Genomic DNA, 17,629 nt, shown 5'->3' with positions numbered 1-17,629 from the left:
CGAACGAGTCCCGGTAAGGGACCATGAGACATCCTGAGTCGTGAGCTGATCCGGTAGGTTACAACGGCTTCCGGGTATTCCAAGCAAGGGAACATGAAGTACATTCTATATATCCTGCAAGAGGCCCACTTCCGAGTTCGCTGGTAATCTCTATCTCCTGTCACTCGTAATGCCAGCAATGCATGCGACCGGACAAGACAAGGCCAAAGACGCCGTCGAGACAATCGAAAATACGAATCTCGAAACACACGCTGCGCGACCACAACATGTCGACAAAGCAGCAGCTCTGTTAGCCACTGAAGAGCGCATCTACGTCTCCCCTGAAGACAACAAACGTGTCCTTCGCAAGATCGACCTCGCGCTGCTCCCTCTCCTCCTCACCATCTACTTCCTGCAGAGCCTCGACAAGACATCACTCTCCTACGCCTCTGTCTTCGGTCTGCTAGACGATGCGAACCTCGTCGGTGACCAGTACTCATGGCTGGGTAGTATCGTATACGTGGCGCAACTCGTCTTCCAACCCATAATCTCCTTCCTGCTTGTGAAACTACCAATTGGTAAGTTCATCTCCGTGATGGTATTGACTTGGGCGATTGTGCTTTGCGGAATGGTTGGCGCGACCAATTTTGGGGGCCTATTGGCGACGAGATTCTTGCTTGGAGCGGCAGAGGCGGCTGTTGCACCTGCTTTCATTGCCGTCGTGCAGATGTGGTATCGGAGGCATGAGCAGACGAATAGGAATGCGTCGTGGTATGCAATGTTAGGCGTAGTGAATATCTTGGGTAGTCTGTTGAGTTATGGGTTGGGCCACATTGATAGTCGGAGGCTGCATTCGTATCAGATTATCTTTCTGTTCTGTGGCCTGTTAACGTTTGTGGTCTCCATCTTCTGTTTGTAAGACCACTGATTAGCGGTTCATTTGGTTGATACTGACCTTGACGCAGTATATTTATGCCCGACTCGCCGATGGAGGCTAGATTCCTCACTCATGATGAAAAGGTAATTGCTGTGGAGCGTTTGAGGATGAACCAGATGGGAGTTGCGTCAAGGGTATGGAAATGGGAACACGTTAAGGAGTGTATCCTTGATCCCAAGACATGGCTTTGGTTCTCCATGTTGACTGCGGTCAGCATTCCAAGTGGCGGGTAAGTAAGTCGAGGAAGACAGCACAGTCATAATCAACACTGATCCATCACAGTATCACGACTTTCGGGCCCCTGATCGTAAAGTCATTCGGATTCGACTCATTCACCACAATACTATTCAACATGCCCTTCGGCGCCGTGCAAATTATATCCACTCTCGGTGGCGCTTGGGCGGCTACAAAGTTGAAAAAGAAGTCCCCAGTCCTCATCATCCTATGTATTCCCCCCATTGTCGGAATCCTGATGCTCATGTTTCTCGAGCACACCCAGGCGAACCAAGCCCCTCTGCTCGTCGGATACTATCTCATCTCCGTCTACCCTGGCATATCGCCTCTCATCTACTCATGGTCCGGCCAAAACACTGGTGGCGACACGAAGCGCAAAGTTAACACCGGTATTCTCTTTGTAGGAGCCAGTGCGGGGAATATCATTGGACCACATTTATTCACCCCAGCAGAGGCTCCACGCTATGCTCGCGGTCTTCGCGTCAATCTCGCATTATTCATTGTTATCATGCTTGTCGTGGTTGCTGCCGCCGCTTGGATCAGAATACTGAATCGCAAGCATGCGAATATGCGCTTGGTCGCAGGGAAAAATGCGATTGTTGTTGATTATAGTATGGAGACCGGGAGGACGATAGGGAACAAGGCTGGGGTCATGAATGGGGATTCCGGTGGTGGTATTGGAGACAAGGCGTTTGATGACATGACAGATCTTGTCAATGAGGATTTTATCTACTTGTATTGATAGCAGCAGGCTGGCAAGAAAGATTCTAGTCCCTGTGAGGTGGGCGCAGTAGAATGATACCATTGTTTTACATCAATACCAGAAATAGCTCCTGCTAAGCAGACTTTGTCATGATACATTTTACATCAATCAGCTACATAGATCTACCAATATCTAACCAGAAACAGAGACAAGTATCGAGACGTCCAACTGACACCAACACCACTTCTATCGTCTCAATATGGTCCGCATATGCGCGTCAAAGCTGTGTCTACGATAGAAGATTGACAAATTGTCCTTAGCAAATGACGCTTGTGATCAATGAGAATATCCTAAATCCGGGTGGCCATACTCAGTGGAAACTTGGCAGACTAGATGATCTCTCGGAGGCAGACAGTGGTTCTGATCTGAGCCTTTTAGAATTAGGCTGAACGTAAAACCTGGAGTAATTGCGACGGGTATGATTAGTCTAGCTGTCAGGGTAGAATGGAATCTGTGAGTCTGTTACTGGTTCATAGAGGTCGGATGATAGGAGATGCTTAGAATTGGCGGAATACAGGAGTCGAACATATGCTGCGTTTGACGCTGAGCTAGTGAATGCATGGATGTCATTGGGGGTGAGCGACATACAGCGTCGTGATACGGTTTCAACCCAGAATCGACCTCCTCTCAAACTTTAGAAACATAGGTCATCATCATATCATCTATACTTAGTCCTCATGTCTAGAGCAAACTGTCCCAATCCACCTCACTGACACAACATAGTATCACCCTTCGTCTTGAACTTTCATGTGACACTCACTCATATCTTCTCCTTGATCTTCCCTTCCAACTGTGTCATAACCCACTCCACTTCCCCAGCAACAACATCTGGTCTCAGCAGATGCACGTTATGCCCACATTCCACCTCCACCAACTTCGCATTCTCGCTCATGCCCAGCTGCTCTGCAGCTAACCTCCTCGTCTCTGCATCCCATACACCCAACAAGCTTCTCATTTTCTCCCGCTCCTCTACCGTCCCATTCCCCCTAGCCACGCCCGCCGTAAGCACCGCCTCGTAATCCAACCTACTTCGCGCAAGCACAACACTCAACGGCCTCTTGCCCAATGCCCTCCTTTCAATCTGCCTCAGCGCCCTCACACTCCTACAGTGCTCCACAAAGTTCGCACCTTCCTCCTTCGCAGCAGGCAAACCCCCAGTCATCAAACGTACCCGCGTCCGCCACTCCTCATCAGTAAATCTACTCTTCGCACGCAGCCCCGTCGCACGCGCTAGACTTACCCCCTCGCCAATCCTATCCACAAGCTCAAAGTCAAAATACTCATGCTGCTTCTCGCTCGCCGGATCGACCAGCACCATCCCTTTCACACACTCCCCGGCCCGGCCCAAGGGGGAGTCCAATGCCAGGAATTCGCGCGCCACGAGTGCACCGTACGAGTGTGCGAGCAGCACGTACGGTGGCGATGGGAGCGGCACGGGAGGCGCGGATCGATTGGACAGGGCCTGGCAGAGTTCGGATGCGGCGACTGCGGCGAGGGCGCGGTTCGGGCCGCGCAGGGAGGCGCCGAGACCGGAGCGGTCGTACGTGAGGACGGAGAATCTGAGCGCGAGGAGGGAGACGACGCGGTGCCAGGAGTATGCGACGTCGCCGTAGCCAGGGAAGATTATTATGAGGGGTGCAGTTGGGGTGGGTGGGGTTAATGGGGTGTGTAGGGTGAATGAGAGCGAGTGGGTCGCTGTTGGAAGGGTGAAGGAGGAGGATGATATGAGGTGCGGTGGCATGTTTGATGGATTCGATCGTCTTTCTAGATGGCTTTAGACTCTGAATTTGTATCCGTTTGGTGCCAAAAGCTTGTTGCTGATGGTCTGATGTCGTCGCGTCACATGTCCCAAGAATGGCCTCAGCTTGTACGGGCCTAACGCTTTACAGTAATCCATCGGATACTGCTTGGTCAATATACATGTTTTCAATGTTGCTATGATTGTGGTATTAGATGGCAGTAACAGAGGGATAGTATACCTATCGTATTATCTGCATTATGCCTGTTTAATGAAGCAAGATCCTCGCTCGCAACGGGACTCGATGCGTTACAAAACACGATATGGTAGGAGTTTTGTGCTGTCGGCTGCCGCTGCGTCATATTCACACCCATGTCTAAAAGTAACCATCTTGCGATGCCTTGCATTAGCCTCGTCCACAAGAATCAGCGGCTTCATGCAACGACTTCCATGAACTATCATCTGAACCAAGCGAATAGACATGCCACACACGTTGCAAAGCTGTTGCACCCCAGTAGCTGTTAATTGACATGATGTATGGGATTGCCTGGGTAACAAACTGATGCGGGACGACGATCCGAGGCCTCGAAGAAATTGAGTGGCCATAAGACTCACTTGTTACAGCACTAATCAATGGTTGCGGTAGGAAGTGTTTCAGAGACGTATTTTCTCGTGTGAGCACCAGTCGAGAGACTAAGTCCGACCACCTGAAAGACGGCTTAGGGTAGTGGAGATGATGAAGGCCGAAGTCGACCGCGCACAATGCGGTGGGATGACCATGAAGGAAGGTACTGTGATACGCATTTCAGGCCAGCTTTGCTTCGATATGGCTGCTGCGACCCAGCAGAGTTTCTATCCATTAGTCTCCAGTCTTATGTTGTGATCTCAGCAAGGGGTGATAATTCAGTCGTGATCGGGAACGGAATCCCATTTCATAGGCTTATTCGTTACTTAGCTTGCATGCCATTGAAGCTCCTGACATCTTCCAGAGAATGCCTTGCCATCCAAACACAACCAGAGCAAAAAATTGAAGCACTCATCTCTGACAGTCATGTCGACCCTATGCCATTTTTCCTCCGTCTTTCCCGTCAGCACCTCCCACAATTCCACCGACAAACTCTTGGTACCTGAAAACGTCTCCTCTCTTTGACTTACCCATTCCACCTTTACCGAAAGCCCTTCTGCCACTGAAATCACCTACCACGCTCTCAAACTCTCTCTCCGACAACCTTCTTTCCCCGGGCTCCGGTGCTGTGTGCATCAAGGCATCCTTCAACTCTTCCAAGTCGATCTGCCCACTATCGTCATCATCAAAAGCCGCAAACGCAGCCAGGAGTTCTGATGGCTGCGAGAGCGGCGCGATCAAGCTGGAGAGTGTGTTTAAGTAAGTACTGAGATTTATAGGCGATGACGCAGGCGGTAAATAAGCTTGGCTTGTGCTATCCAGTCCCAATTGTGTGAGTGTTGCCGAGACATCTGCATTCGACACTGTGCCGCTGTTCGATCGGTCCAGCACCGAGAACGACTCGCGCAAAGAGTGCAGTAGTGGTGCTGGCACCTTTGTAATGTTGTCCGCTGATCCACCTGCCCGTCCGCCAAATGTATCTCGCGTAGGTGTCCCGCGCGGTGTGGCTTGGAGTGGGCGGACAGTCGCATCCGAGAAGTTTGACGTGGTGCGTGTCGGCGATGCAGGCACATCTGGTGGTGCAGTGGTGCCGCGTGTGGTTTTCCAAGATGGGATTGTGGAGTTGGCTTCGTCAGGGCGTACATTAGTCGAGTTGCGTAGCGGCGAGTACGACTTCTCGGGAGACAAACCCGAGGGTGTTGAGGGATTCTTAAGGTATGAAACGCTATTGCGGTGGTTGCCCGTCGTGGTAGGAGACTGGGCAAGAGGAGAGTTGGGACGGCGGAAAGGTGAGGCGCGTGATGGAGAGTTGAAGGAGAGAGGAGATGGGCGGATCGGGTTTGTATTGGGTGGTGTGGCCTGGAACATGGTCAGCGATCATTGACTGGAAGCAAAGCTGCGCGTTCTCAACTAACCATTATGTCTGGTTGCTATGTTCTGGTGTTGAGGTTTGCAGTTGGTGGTCGCCTGAGGTTGATGTTCGTGGTTGCAGCGACGCGTGCAAACAAAACAGAATTCCATTTTCGGGTTGGCGGGGCTGCGACTAGCGTTTATCTCCGACTGCAATCAGCCCGAAGGTCCGTCCCGACCATATGAATTGTGATAATAACAAACCCCGGTCCTAGCACAATCGTTAAATTCTCCACAAGACAAGCTGCTTTACTCTAATCTGTCTAAGACATCTCATGTCCATCTAAGATGATCGATGCTAGAAGCATCGACACTGCGTACGCGTAAATTCTCAACAACTCGGTGCGTCTGTGATTGCCATCTGTAGTCAAAGGAGAAGGTTCTACACTGAATCTCGCATAATGCTAACCAAACCTGAGAGTTTGGGTTGCAATGAGTGCATAACAGCATCGTGTCTCCTTCTGAAGCCCACAACTTCACATTCGTGACAATTCGCGTTCATTGCCCCCGCCGTTGGCCCCAAGAACACCAGCCCCACTCACCAGTCGGATTGATAGTGTTGGCATCGAAAAAGTATATATCTACGCGTAACCTTCTCACCCGATTACCTCTTACGTCGTAACCAGCCCCGCCAGACGTACAAGTCCAGGACCAGTATCCAAGACAGTCTGGAGAAGCTTGATATTGGGACAGACCAAAGGGCGCTTTTGGGCTGTTGATTCTATGGCATCGGTATAATGTGCGAATGACCTGGAAGATTGGGAGGAGCGGTCCTCTCGCATGTATGGAGCCACATGCACGCTTCAAAGGCGTATGCTGATCGTTCGGCTGAAGGATTGCAGGCGATATAGACACCTTCGGCAGACGCCCTCGGCGACGAACCCGTGAAAGTGGATGCATCACTGGGCAATGTGGTAACCAAAGCGCGTTGTATCAACGCGCCAGGATATTCGGTAAGTAAAAGATCTGGGTACAGAGACGAGGCAGGCGGCAGTGATAGTGTAGACGCGACGTATCCATGCTGTTGAATCGTTGCTACAGGGGCGATGGACGCGACTGACAACAGCGTAGATGAAGTTCTTCATTGCTGTCACCTCTCGCCTAGTATGTTGTTCTGGATGGAAAGTAATAGCTCAATATGGCTGATCAAAGCTCATGAAGTCGTCCACAAATGTGTTCCAGCTATTCCAGCCAACATCATTCATGTCCAAGTTTGGGTCCATGCCAGGCATATTGCTTCTCGTGGGATCTATCGGTTGAGTTGTAGCAAACATACTTGCATCGGACTGTGTAACGGTGTTCTCGGTGTCTGTTCGTGGCCAAACCTGCAACGAGTCCGGCATCTGCATTGTAGAAGGTATGTGTGCATTAAAATTAAATGACGGATAATATAGTCCTGGAGTCGTCTGGCTTATGGAAGCCTGCGCCGATGCGGCTGGTTCAAACGTTACAGTCGAACCAATTGCCTGTCGTGGTCCTCTATGCGATAACGCTCTCTTGCGTAAGCGCCGTATAGGTTGCCATAACTGACCTTTCTTCCCGTCAGCGATACGAGTACTGTAATGTTGATATGTTTTCTCGACAATATCCCAGACATCGTCACTTGCATCTGGTCGCACGCAAAGCTCTGCAAGAGCTACAGCTAGGGCGAACCACAGGATCCATAGCCACCATTGATGCGGTGACCCGCGCGTTTCGCATGAAGCCATAGATTCCTTTAAAATACCCAAGGACAGCTCTAAAATGTATGAGTTGTCCACCGGCGGTGCGGTTGCTCCTGGGTATTTGCGCAGTGGTCGGAGAGCGAATAGCTTTGTGACCCCAATGGTCTCTCGAGCACTTAGCATCAGCATAAAGTGATGCTGATTGGATAAATCCAGATAAGGATACAGCTTTTCGTGACACATCCTTTCATATTCTCTAGCGAACGAGAATCTTTGTTCCCAGTCTGCTTTGGACTTCGGAGGATGCACGGTTATAGCGTGGTAGTTCATACGCTTGACATGAGAGAGTACTTGCCAGCACAGAATGGTCCATGATGAATCAGTTATCCCTTCTCTTTCGGGAGGAAGATCTATTGAATCTGGTCCGAAGTCTTCATCATTGATATTATGCGGCCGGGGAGATTCTTGTTTCGGATCTTCAAGTAAAAGCGGTTCAGAACCGCGATCAATGGCAGTGTAATAATCGAGCATCCGAACACTGCTCCATAGTCTGCGGCGCATCTCAGCTTCGAAAGGCGAAACATTCCGATACCCAGCCGGTAGATGTAGATTGAAGCTGCGAGAAAGCTGTACAATAGTGCCGGAAAGGCTATTCTGCTGTTTGCCCAACTCTTGTACTCGAATTATGTATGTGTAGATGATAAGAGCCTGAAGAGTGATAAGATCCCGAGCATCTAAGAAATTCGCCTTTGACAGCGCCACTTCTGTGCAGAACCTGTAGCGATCCAAGGCCTGCTTTTTGTCGATCCCCAGCACCCGGGCACTGAATTCAGGGGTTTCTGCTGCAATGGCTGCGAAGTAAGTCGCATATTTCAAGGCTTCTATACCTGCATGATCTTGTTGGTATGTCATGTAGCCCCCATGATTTTGCATACAGGAGCGGAATGACGGAGCATGGACAAACTTTAGGATGGGGTCCACAAGCGTAAGGAAAGAAGTGCACATTTGGTCGACCACACCTTGTGGTGGGTGGTTCAGAAGACCAGGGGTCACAAAGAAAGTGCCCGGACCGGTAAGGACAAAATTGAAGTGATTCTGGGTGGACAAATCGACAGAGTTCTGTCTTCCTGGGCTAGACGGTGTTTTATCACTTATAGGGATATCTTCTTCGTCTTCTTCATCACACTCAATTTGGGGGTCTTGGAGTAGTCCCCGAATCTCAGTCACCTGTCATGAGGTGAGACATGCATTACGCGCTTTAAGTGATACTGACCTCTGATGCTAAGCTGTTCCAAAAAGAGCCTCCTAGATATTGGTCCAGCTTACTCTCTTGAGATGGAAGACTGTTCTCCTTCTGCGCATTCGGTACAGCATGCTGATTTTACTTTAGCCCGAGATAGTTCAGCTGACCAGCTGCCTTTACCTGATTCGCACCAGGTCCACTCGATTGCCTTGCTGCAGCGACACTCGCTATCATATTTTCGAGCTTCCTCAGCCGTGCCGTTAGATCATCATTAGCACTCCTTCGACCGCCATTTCGACCTCTTGGTAGTTTTGGTCGATCGATGAATATGCATTCTAGCCCATTCTTTTTGCAGTTGCTGCATGGATCCTCTCGATCACATTTGATCTTTCGTTGCTGTCGATCAGGCTTCTATCAGTGCTGCGCATTTACCATGGCTCGGGTACGTCTTACACGACACAGCTCACAATTGTTTTTCTTCATGAGGAAAGGACCACTCAAGATATCCAATGACCCTACTATATTATCTCGACTAACAAGTCGTGCTCTAAGGGAGTGGTAGTGTGAGCGCAGGGCACTTTCCACTCAGTTTACTTTCTCTAAGAGAACATCAGGATGCGATGAAGCATTCGATAAGCAAACGAGTAAATTGAACTTTGGCAGAGACTCAAGCAGGATGAAAGTAGCAAATGTCAATCTGACCCTAATGCATGAGCCGTACATTAGTCGCAAGTAGTAAGCGTCCTGTAGTTTTCACACTAGAGCAACAGCACGTGACTGTCTTCTTACCAGCATGATAGAGGACTAACGCGTCGAAGTCCTAATTGATACACCACAGTCTTGGAAAGATGCAGTACTTCTCACTTCATAACTGAGTTTGTCCCAGTTGTGGTTCCACAACATACTAAGAGTCATCTTGGAGAAGACCTTGCACTGTAATCGTCGTAATTGATGATTGAAGGCTCTCGGACTGCTACTGCAAAAGGCACCAATCTCTATCATTTTTATCTATCAAATCTATTCTATACGCCCTAAAGACGCTCAAGCAACGGTACTTTTCTCCTCCCCTCTCACATCAGCCACCTGCATGACTTCCGCGTCGTCGTCGGCAAAAGCTTTCTCCCCAAATGCATTGGCGATTCCCTCCAAGTTATGTGATCCCGTCTCAATATAGTAGAAGTGAGACAGGGCCGCCGAACAGAGACAGAAACCCGCAATGATGAGATAGAAGTAGCCGCCTATCCCTGCAAACGCATCTGGCGATACCATCCCGATGATGAAGTTGAAGATCCAGTTCGACGTCGTTGCTAGCGCCATGCCTTTTGACCTTGATCGCAGCGGGAAGATCTCGGCGGGCAAGAGCCATGGCATTGGGCCCCAGGTGAAGCCGTAGAAGATGTTGTAGAGCATTACGAATGCGTACTGGCCGTTGGCTTTGATGTCCACAGGTAGGTTGGCTTCGGTGAAGACACATACGATGCCGAGTAAGACGGCCATTGCAATGCCTTTGTTCAAGTTAGCAAGAGTTCTGCATACGATTCACAAGGCATTAGAACGTACCTCCAGTCAACAGGAGAGGTTTCCTTCCCCAGCTGTCGGCAAGCCACCATGTCACGATCGTCGCTGCGGTGTACGGCATCGCGTTGGCAGCCGTATACAGGAGAGATTTGCGCTCGCTGAACCCAGCAGACGCCAATGTACTCGGAAGGTAGAACGAGATGATGTTGATGCCATTGAGTTGTGCAAACATCTGAACCGTAATGCCGATGATGGTGCGTTTGCGGTAGCGGGTAAACATCTCCTGCACAAAGATGGTCAGCAAGATATCCTTGATATGAACTGTTAAGTAAGACTTGCCGACCATGTGGATTTTCCTAGACCACTCTCGTATACCACAGCCTCTTGGATTTCATAGAAGACTTTCTGGACATGCACTGCGTCGGTATCTCCGTCCGAGTGCAAATCTGCCACTGTCTGCAGACTTTCCTGCATGAAACCGTTTTTGGCAAGCCATCTCGGTGTCTCTGGAAGGAAGAACGACATGATGAGCAAGATGAAAGATAGACCGATCTGGACGATGAAAGGCCCCTGCCAAGACATCTCCTTGGGGAGCATGAAATTGAACCCGTAGTCCACCCAGCAAGACAGCATGTAGCCCGCGATCAAGAAAGTGTATTCGATACCGACCATCATTCCACGGCGATGAGGAGCAGCAATCTCGGTCTGAATGATCGGGACTGTCATGGAAAGAATGCCAACACCCACTCCCTGGATGGTCCGACCGATGATGAAAGGTGTGAATCCGGGTGCAAACATCTGGATAAAGGCACTGAAGAAGTAGATGAACGCGCCGAGACGCACACATCTCTTCCGCCCGATGATATCGCCCAGACGTCCGGCGAGTAGGGACCCTACAGCGGCAGACGCCTGCAGACATGCCACAGATATACCTGTGATCGAAGGATTAATCATAGCAGTCGAGCCATCTGCGCCACCGTAGTCTTTGAAGATGCGCGAGACAAAGACCGGGTTGATAAGCAGACCGGACATGATACTGTATGTGGTCAGCGAGATGTTAGAGACGAGGATGGCAGGGAACATACCCTGAATTATAACCAAACAGAGCATCTCCAAGACTGCCAAAGCCGCATGTTGCAAACAACAGGGTCTTGCCCTTGATGGGATATCTGGCCGAGATCTTGCTGGGCTTCAGACGCTTTTCTATCCATGACTGTTGCGTTTCGACCTGTGCGGCAACTGCCTGGGCCCGTTCACGGATACTGTCATTGCGCTCATGAGCAACAGAGTTAGTGCGGCCCATAGTGATAGTGGGTGTAAAAGGTGGCAATGATACTAGAAGTAGGGTGAAAGCATCAAGAGGAATTTCAGAGGGCGATGCCCTCAATTTATACCATCGGTCTTCTCTTCAGACAATGCACGCACTTTGAATCCATGTTACCCCAGACCAAAAGTCTGGAGAATCCATCAGAGCGGGACCATTCGGAAGTACAGCAAATCACAACCCGAGCAGTGCGACCGTAAGAAGGATAGCCGGGATCATAAGGACGCTACTGAATTGAAGAGGCATAGTATGAAACTATTCATCGCTCCCCATATCCGGCGTTCTCCCTGCTTGTGCTCGTGATGCAACTCGGTCCTTAGAATGCCACTCGCTGGATGTATGCGGGGTGATGATCCCTACAGTTACCATATAGTGCGGCATATGAGTTATTTTTTCACATACCCTCGCATGGAGATAACAGGGCCTGTCCCTGGAAGAATGAAGATTCCGAATTTAGTTGCATACGTTGGCAAGAATTATACATGGAGCACCAGAGGATTGCGAATTGTCGATCTACGACGAACACTGACAGAGTCAGCGTGTCTCTGTGTGTATAATGGACTGAGTTTTTCTCAGATGGTCCATGATGAGCCAGAGCTTTCGCACTACTATTGTTCGTTGTGGTCTTCTTTGGTTGTCTTTTTATATGTCTGACTACTGGATCGTGCGAGCATCCTACATAGTCAGACTTGGCATCTTCGAACCTCCTTCGACGACGCAAGCAGGTAGCTTCACTAGCTCTAGGGACTTGGCTCTGTATGAGCCAGCATGCACATCATAGTCGCCTGAGAACTGATCAAATTTCATGGAGACGGCTCATTCGGAGACTTGAAAAATGCGAGCTGGCTTCCACGGAAAGCAAGTGAAGGCCGATGTGTTAAGCTTGCCACAGCGTGCTACGAAACACGAAACTAGCTAAAGCGTGCATTGACACATATACCACCACCATTCCCAGACGTCGGCGACATCATGTAAGTTTGAAAAAAAAGATGCTTCGAAAAATTTCTTAACAGTATGTCATTCCCTACACAACGCTATACCTAACACAGCCTAGCCCCTCCGCAGCCCTTTCCATCCGCCCCGCGCTCCCAAAACGAATCCCCCTCTACCCAATATCGTCACCCACCTCCCTGCATGCCACAACCAACACCTCCCAAAAATAAAAATAAAATGCCATCCGCAGCCCCAAACACACGCTCCCAATCCCCAGAAACCGCACCTCCCATAGCCACAGCCCCAGGCCCACGCGCACAAGCCCTCCAAAACATCTTCACGAACGCGCTCGACGCGACATTCAAGAAATGCAACTACAGCAATTTTGCAGACTGCTTTCCCACGACGGCGAAATACAAGCCCGAGAACCTGGACGCGCTCCATCGAGACTTTGTCGCGAGGCTGGGCGAGCAATGCAAGGTATATTCCTGTGTCAAAGACGGGCAACAAACGGGGAGTAACAGTACTGACGTTGCTTTGTGTCCCACCAGACCGAATTCGATAAAATCGTTCAGGAGCGAAACGTCACGCCCGCGCTCAACGCCCTCGACGACCTCCTCGCCGACGCACGCAAACGCAAAGACCGCGCTGCCACATCCACATCTACATCCACACCCAACGCATCCGCCCCAATCCCCCCACACACCCTCTCCCCCTCAACGCTCTTCCACGCCCACCTCCACCCCTTCCTCAGCACGCACGCCTCAAGCCTCACCACCGAGATCGCAGACGTGCAAGCCGCAAACAAAGCCCTCTTCGACGACGTCAAGGGCCAGAGAGAAGAGATTGCGGCGCTGCTGAGGGGCCTGGAGGAGCGCGTGAAGGAGCTTGAACACGCGGCAGAGATTATCGAAGAGGGTGGAAAGGGTGTGGATGTGGATATTGAGGGGGTTGAGGAGCGCTTGGGTGGGTGAAAGGGGGATGGCATGAGCAATTGAGGATTGCGTGAGAGATTGGCGCAGGCGGGAGATTTGCTGGGGCGAGAATGCTGCCGTATAGCACGGAACGACGGCGTGGCACTCACAGCAGCTGTCTTCTGCATGTTTTCGCATGGCAAGATATCTTGCGGAACGGTGCGATCTGCGACCATAATACCCGCTCTACATGCGACTCGATCTAGGCAACTATTGTCCACCGTACGATGAGCACACGCAGGGCAGAAATGCTCCAGACTAGGATGTTTTCAAGGTTCGCGCGATATCAGTCATGGAAGAGGTCAGCGAGAACGATCTATGTGGACTACCGAGAATAACACCCACCATCGACACAACGCAGTAACGACGGAATGGCCGAGACAGCAAGGCGAGAATCCGCACACGAGAATCAAATTATCGGCAATGAGCGAACTCGAATACCACGACCGAACCCCTCTCATCACAAGCGCAGAAACAGCACGAACCAACAAATCACACGAACACGGCGCAAGGGATACGATTCATCAAATGCAAGATGGTAATCTCAAATCATCACATCCAGCAATAATCTGACCACTGGCTACGAGCCAAAAAAATGCCATTTCCATCAAGTCCATTCCATTTCGTCCGATCTCAAGATGCCGTCGGACCCATAGCAAGCCCACAAGCGTGGCCTTGAACGATGAAAAATGCAAAGATTGAGAAGAATCAGAAGAATCAGAATAAGAAAGAGGGTATATACGCAATCATGTCGAACTTTTTTGTACAGATGCATTTCGAAATCCGAATGGATCCTGAAGATTAGAATATAGACAAAAAGACAAAAGGGAAGTCGTGGAAAACAGCGAGGGAATATCCGACAATTCGTATATTTGTTTGTTTGTTTGCTTCTTCTTCATAGGCCTCCAAGATGGCCTGCGGGGAAGAAAAAACAATTCTCTCAAAAGTGTCCGTTTATATCATTCATTAAATTATCCACCCCAGGAATACGGATAGCTCACACCGACATCCGCCACATGGCCGTCGGACGAGATGTGTTCAGCAAAATTGAGCCTTATACCGCCAAAGTAGCGCGTCTTGCGTCCCTTTCCGGTTCCGCTCGGCACTGTCTTATCCTTCTTGACAGAAGTGATGGTGTCGTGCGTGCTTGTCTGCTCGAGCGTGGAGGCGGAGATGGTCAAGTCCAATTCGCGTTCGACGTTCGGCGTGGCTGCTGCGCTGGACACGCTGCACGACGCAACACTGTCGCGGGACGTGGAGCAGGACGATGTGCCGCGTGGTGGATGCGGAGGTCGTGACGAAGGGCTGATTGATGATCCTTCTGTGCTGCTCTGGACCTGCTCGATAGGAACATCTGTAGTTGGAGACGGCGGTTCGGAAATACGTTTTACGGACAGTGGAAATTGGTGGCTCTCGTATCTTGGTGGTTGTTGCTCGTACGCAATCAGAGTGCTTTCTTCGGGTATGATGCGCATGCGCGCGCCGTCTTTGAATATGATGTCGGAGTTGCGCGGAGAGCTGGCGAGGAGTATTGGCGCGCAGCGTTTGCGGTAGCGGAGAATATGAGCTGCCGAAGGTGTACTTCTGGCAGTAGGTTTGGAACTGCAAGACTGGGTTGACGGTGTGGTGGAACTGTTGGAGGACAAAGAGAGACGTGGGTGTGACTCTGAGCTCTGCTCATCTTGTTCCTGCTCATGGATTGTCGGGATGGTGTGAGATGCGTTTGTGGTGGAGGTACTGGAGTTCGAACGTGTTGATGTATTAGGGTGGGAAGCGAGATCGGTGGGGAGGGAGTGTCGTCGCGTGATGGGCTCTTCAACAAACGGTGTTGATGCTTCTTCTCGCACGTCTGCTGGGTCGAGATCGTCGGCGTCCGGATCATTTGATTGTGTTAACTGTAAAGCTGCCAGGTCTGCTGATGAAGATTCAGATGCATCCGCATTGGCCAGATTCGGGTATAGTTGTTCGAGCAAGCGCCTCTGCTCTTCGACGAATCTCCGGCCTGCTGAAAGCTCAGTCAACTGCTCAATGTCCCCTGTCAATTGCGCTTCAAGCATACGCTGTCTTCGTGAGCGGCGCGGAAGACTTCTGTATCTTGGCTCAGCACGGTCTTCTAGAGGAGGCGCGATGTCCATGGCTGCGCAAATGGCCTCGACCCAATCCAGCATCTCTTTCGCAGACGAGGCGCAGAGCAAGATCTGTTCACCTTCTGGACGTATTCGAAGCACATGTTCTCTGACGGGCTCAAAAAGCTGAGGATCCGATTTACTAATCTTGTCTCTTGCAGCTGGCGGGATTAGGTGACCCAAATAATGCTTTGGGATTGGGTGGGTCTTCTTGAAATCCATTGCCACTCCAACCTCGGCATGTTGCAGGGTATATGATTTTATCAACCTCCCTGGCCTCATAATACGGTTTTTTGCAAATAGCTGAGGCTTCTTCAAGCGGTAAAGAGACAGCGAGGTTCCAGAGAGAACACCGTAGACGTCCTGCCATAGACTGTTCTTCGAGCGTGTAAAGGGTGTGCACAGCTCATTCTTCAACCCGATTGGTCCTTCCATGTGTATGGTTACGGAGTATTCGGGTAGAGGCTCGATTGCAGGAGGAATAGCGAGAGGTTGTATACTTTCTGACTTGTCGTAGGTTGGTGGAGAATCGAGGACAGGCCGCGCGCGGGCTTGGAATGCGTTGAAGTAACCCAATGGTGCTGGTGGTTGTGAATCATTGCGTCGGATCTGCGTGCGCTGAGAGCGCGAGGCTTGAGTGGTAGCAGGAATGTCGGAGCCGTAGAGGAATTGAGCCAGCGACGAATTGGCATATGTCTGGCTCATGTCGAATGAAGCTGTGCAGACAGAGGGAATATCGTGAAGCTTGGAGAGATTTGAAGGTATGCAGAGCTAAACTGCAGATTGTATAAAAGCCAGGAAGCAGTTTTCCTGAATGGTCAGTCAAGCTCGGTCTCTTCGGATGCTACAAGCGGAGAAGATGCAGGGAGTAGTTTATGGTCGCATCAAGCAAGCCTAGCCGAGTAGACGCATGTTCCGGACTCTTGAAGGCGAGAAGAAGCAAATGGATGCAGTATTAGAAGCAGCTCCAGCAGCTTAATCGAACAAGTGCGCAGTGGGTGTTCAAATGCAGATGGAAGGTTGCTTGTTCGCGACGAGGTCTGTGAGGTCTTGGGCGACCAGTATTAAGGATCAGGACAGGCCAGGACAGGACAGGGATAGGGACCGAGATGCTAAGGATCGGTCATGCAAGACAGGCAGCGGAGTGAAGATGAGGCGTTGATGTGTGATCGGAAAGGCTGAGAGAGTGATCGGACAAAGAGAAGTGAAGGAGTGAATGGCGGTAGAGGTAGATATTGATTCAATTATTCGCGACGACTGATTGTTGGGTGGCCAAGGCCAGACGCCAGAAGCCCAAACGCCAGAAGCCAGAAGCAGAGTAGAAACAGTGGACGAAAGTCTAGATTGCGGGGTGTTGTGTCTTCTGGGTGTTCTTGGTGTGAGAAGTGTGTTGGGTGTTTGTCCAGTCGCTGTGCCCCTACCTAAACCTCACTAAGAAGTAGTTGATAACCAGTCCAGTTACCAGCTGCCCATCACTCCACTAGGTGCATACTACACATATTACTACTACTACTTACATACATACTATACATTACATACATCCACTGCACATCAGACACGGTCCCCTTGCTGTTCATAGCATATCATATGTGCAAGCTTCCACTCTCAACGATCCTCTTCCTCGCCCTCATCCTCGCTCTCTCGTCCCCATCCTGTCTCTTCTTCGCCCCCAAGACAGACCGTTCGTCACACCGACTATGCAACTGACCATCGAGCGACGATGACCACGACCATGGATCAGGAGCACCATACCGCTCAGCACTGCGGAGGTTGTCATGTGAAACAAGCATACTTGTGCTCGTGAGCTTCTGGATGCGAGGGTGGAGCTGGGGCGTGGGCATGACACGGTCGGGTAAGGATATGCACCTAGCGAGGTCCAGAGCCAGAGCCGCAGCATCCAGCAGGCTTGACCCTTTCCCTTGTCCTGGATACGGATGGTGGAGGATGGTGGATAATGGATGGTATAATATGATTGATTGACATTGTCTTGTCATGTCGTCGTCCTTGTCGTGCCGTGGATCCTGGCATTGCTGATAGACGACTTTAGGGTTCGCGGGGTTTTCCGTTCCATGATGGCTATGATAGTTCAAAGTTTGGCTTCATTCGCGCCATACGGGCCCAAAGCATCTCGGCGACGCCACAGTGCCAGATGTATCCTATA

General features: G+C 50.6%; 8 protein-coding genes across 8 annotated transcripts; 2 read left to right on the top strand and 6 right to left on the bottom strand.

Annotated features, from left to right (window-relative positions):
* The first annotated feature begins 36 nt into the window (after nucleotides 1-36).
* EJ05DRAFT_67561 (MFS general substrate transporter) lies at nucleotides 37-2,034 on the top strand. The gene is made up of 3 exons (XM_033749877.1): nucleotides 37-894; nucleotides 945-1,145; nucleotides 1,199-2,034. Exons 1-3 carry the CDS (start codon nucleotides 170-172, stop codon nucleotides 1,890-1,892), a joined length of 1,620 nt encoding a protein of 539 aa, XP_033599008.1. The 5' UTR covers nucleotides 37-169; the 3' UTR covers nucleotides 1,893-2,034.
* A 280-nt stretch (nucleotides 2,035-2,314) lies between these two features.
* EJ05DRAFT_477677 (alpha/beta-hydrolase) lies at nucleotides 2,315-3,697 on the bottom strand. Its single transcript, XM_033744289.1, has one exon. The coding sequence runs from the start codon at nucleotides 3,652-3,654 to the stop codon at nucleotides 2,674-2,676; it is 981 nt and encodes a 326-aa protein (XP_033599007.1). The 5' UTR covers nucleotides 3,655-3,697; the 3' UTR covers nucleotides 2,315-2,673.
* Nucleotides 3,698-4,484: 787 nt separating this feature from the next.
* On the bottom strand, nucleotides 4,485-5,987 carry EJ05DRAFT_67511 (uncharacterized protein). Its single transcript, XM_033749876.1, has one exon. It carries the CDS (start codon nucleotides 5,642-5,644, stop codon nucleotides 4,712-4,714), a length of 933 nt encoding a protein of 310 aa, XP_033599006.1. The 5' UTR covers nucleotides 5,645-5,987; the 3' UTR covers nucleotides 4,485-4,711.
* Nucleotides 5,988-6,702: 715 nt separating this feature from the next.
* EJ05DRAFT_67500 (uncharacterized protein) lies at nucleotides 6,703-9,304 on the bottom strand. Its single transcript, XM_033749875.1, has 4 exons — nucleotides 9,047-9,304; nucleotides 8,774-8,989; nucleotides 8,624-8,725; nucleotides 6,703-8,577 (listed from the first exon to the last, which is right to left on the bottom strand). Exons 1-4 carry the CDS (start codon nucleotides 9,074-9,076, stop codon nucleotides 6,820-6,822), a joined length of 2,106 nt encoding a protein of 701 aa, XP_033599005.1. The 5' UTR covers nucleotides 9,077-9,304; the 3' UTR covers nucleotides 6,703-6,819.
* Nucleotides 9,305-9,524: 220 nt separating this feature from the next.
* Nucleotides 9,525-11,429, bottom strand: EJ05DRAFT_532481 (general substrate transporter). The gene is made up of 4 exons (XM_033749074.1): nucleotides 11,197-11,429; nucleotides 10,451-11,147; nucleotides 10,154-10,394; nucleotides 9,525-10,098 (listed from the first exon to the last, which is right to left on the bottom strand). The coding sequence occupies exons 1-4, from the start codon at nucleotides 11,412-11,414 to the stop codon at nucleotides 9,635-9,637; spliced, it is 1,620 nt and encodes a 539-aa protein (XP_033599004.1). The 5' UTR covers nucleotides 11,415-11,429; the 3' UTR covers nucleotides 9,525-9,634.
* Nucleotides 11,430-12,081: 652 nt separating this feature from the next.
* Nucleotides 12,082-13,915, top strand: EJ05DRAFT_487438 (Nnf1-domain-containing protein; the record flags this gene model as incomplete). Its single annotated transcript, XM_033745616.1, has 5 exons — nucleotides 12,082-12,160; nucleotides 12,391-12,406; nucleotides 12,485-12,848; nucleotides 12,920-13,334; nucleotides 13,617-13,915. 5 exons carry the CDS (start codon nucleotides 12,082-12,084, stop codon nucleotides 13,913-13,915), a joined length of 1,173 nt encoding a protein of 390 aa, XP_033599003.1.
* A 2-nt stretch (nucleotides 13,916-13,917) lies between these two features.
* On the bottom strand, nucleotides 13,918-14,215 carry EJ05DRAFT_67466 (uncharacterized protein). The gene has a single exon (XM_033749873.1). The coding sequence runs from the start codon at nucleotides 14,115-14,117 to the stop codon at nucleotides 13,950-13,952; it is 168 nt and encodes a 55-aa protein (XP_033599002.1). The 5' UTR covers nucleotides 14,118-14,215; the 3' UTR covers nucleotides 13,918-13,949.
* On the bottom strand, nucleotides 14,115-16,323 carry EJ05DRAFT_67487 (uncharacterized protein). The gene has a single exon (XM_033749874.1). The coding sequence runs from the start codon at nucleotides 16,171-16,173 to the stop codon at nucleotides 14,314-14,316; it is 1,860 nt and encodes a 619-aa protein (XP_033599001.1). The 5' UTR covers nucleotides 16,174-16,323; the 3' UTR covers nucleotides 14,115-14,313.
* Nucleotides 16,324-17,629: the final 1,306 nt, after the last annotated feature.

The sequence above is a fragment of the Pseudovirgaria hyperparasitica genome (assembly GCF_010093815.1).
Source record: "Pseudovirgaria hyperparasitica strain CBS 121739 unplaced genomic scaffold EJ05scaffold_11, whole genome shotgun sequence".
NCBI lineage: Eukaryota > Fungi > Ascomycota > Dothideomycetes > Acrospermales > Acrospermaceae > Pseudovirgaria > Pseudovirgaria hyperparasitica.
This window is presented reverse-complemented; position numbering and strand designations above follow the sequence as displayed.

Bases quoted from the DNA above. Each gene is read 5' to 3' on its own strand.
- EJ05DRAFT_67466 (XM_033749873.1), bottom strand. From the start codon at position 14,117: ATGCATCTGTACAAAAAAGTTCGACATGATTGCGTATATACCCTCTTT.
- EJ05DRAFT_477677 (XM_033744289.1), bottom strand. From the start codon at position 3,654: ATGCCACCGCACCTCATATCATCCTCCTCCTTCACCCTTCCAACAGCG.
- EJ05DRAFT_67500 (XM_033749875.1), bottom strand. From the start codon at position 9,076: ATGAAGAAAAACAATTGTGAGCTGTGTCGT. The intron at 8,726-8,773 runs GTAAAGGCAGCT...AAGTAAAATCAG, and splicing joins GTGGACCTGGTGCGAATCAG to CATGCTGTACCGAATGCGCA. The intron at 8,578-8,623 runs GTCAGTATCACT...ACCTCATGACAG, and splicing joins GGAACAGCTTAGCATCAGAG to GTGACTGAGATTCGGGGACT.
- EJ05DRAFT_67561 (XM_033749877.1), top strand. From the start codon at position 170: ATGCCAGCAATGCATGCGACCGGACAAGACAAGGCCAAAGACGCCGTC. The intron at 895-944 runs GTAAGACCACTG...ACCTTGACGCAG, and splicing joins GTGGTCTCCATCTTCTGTTT to TATATTTATGCCCGACTCGC. The intron at 1,146-1,198 runs GTAAGTAAGTCG...GATCCATCACAG, and splicing joins GTCAGCATTCCAAGTGGCGG to TATCACGACTTTCGGGCCCC.
- EJ05DRAFT_67487 (XM_033749874.1), bottom strand. From the start codon at position 16,173: ATGAGCCAGACATATGCCAATTCGTCGCTGGCTCAATTCCTCTACGGC.
- EJ05DRAFT_532481 (XM_033749074.1), bottom strand. From the start codon at position 11,414: ATGGGCCGCACTAACTCTGTTGCTCATGAGCGCAATGACAGTATCCGT. The intron at 11,148-11,196 runs GTATGTTCCCTG...GACCACATACAG, and splicing joins CTGTTTGGTTATAATTCAGG to TATCATGTCCGGTCTGCTTA. The intron at 10,099-10,153 runs GTACGTTCTAAT...ACTTGAACAAAG, and splicing joins ACCTCTCCTGTTGACTGGAG to GCATTGCAATGGCCGTCTTA.
- EJ05DRAFT_67511 (XM_033749876.1), bottom strand. From the start codon at position 5,644: ATGTTCCAGGCCACACCACCCAATACAAACCCGATCCGCCCATCTCCT.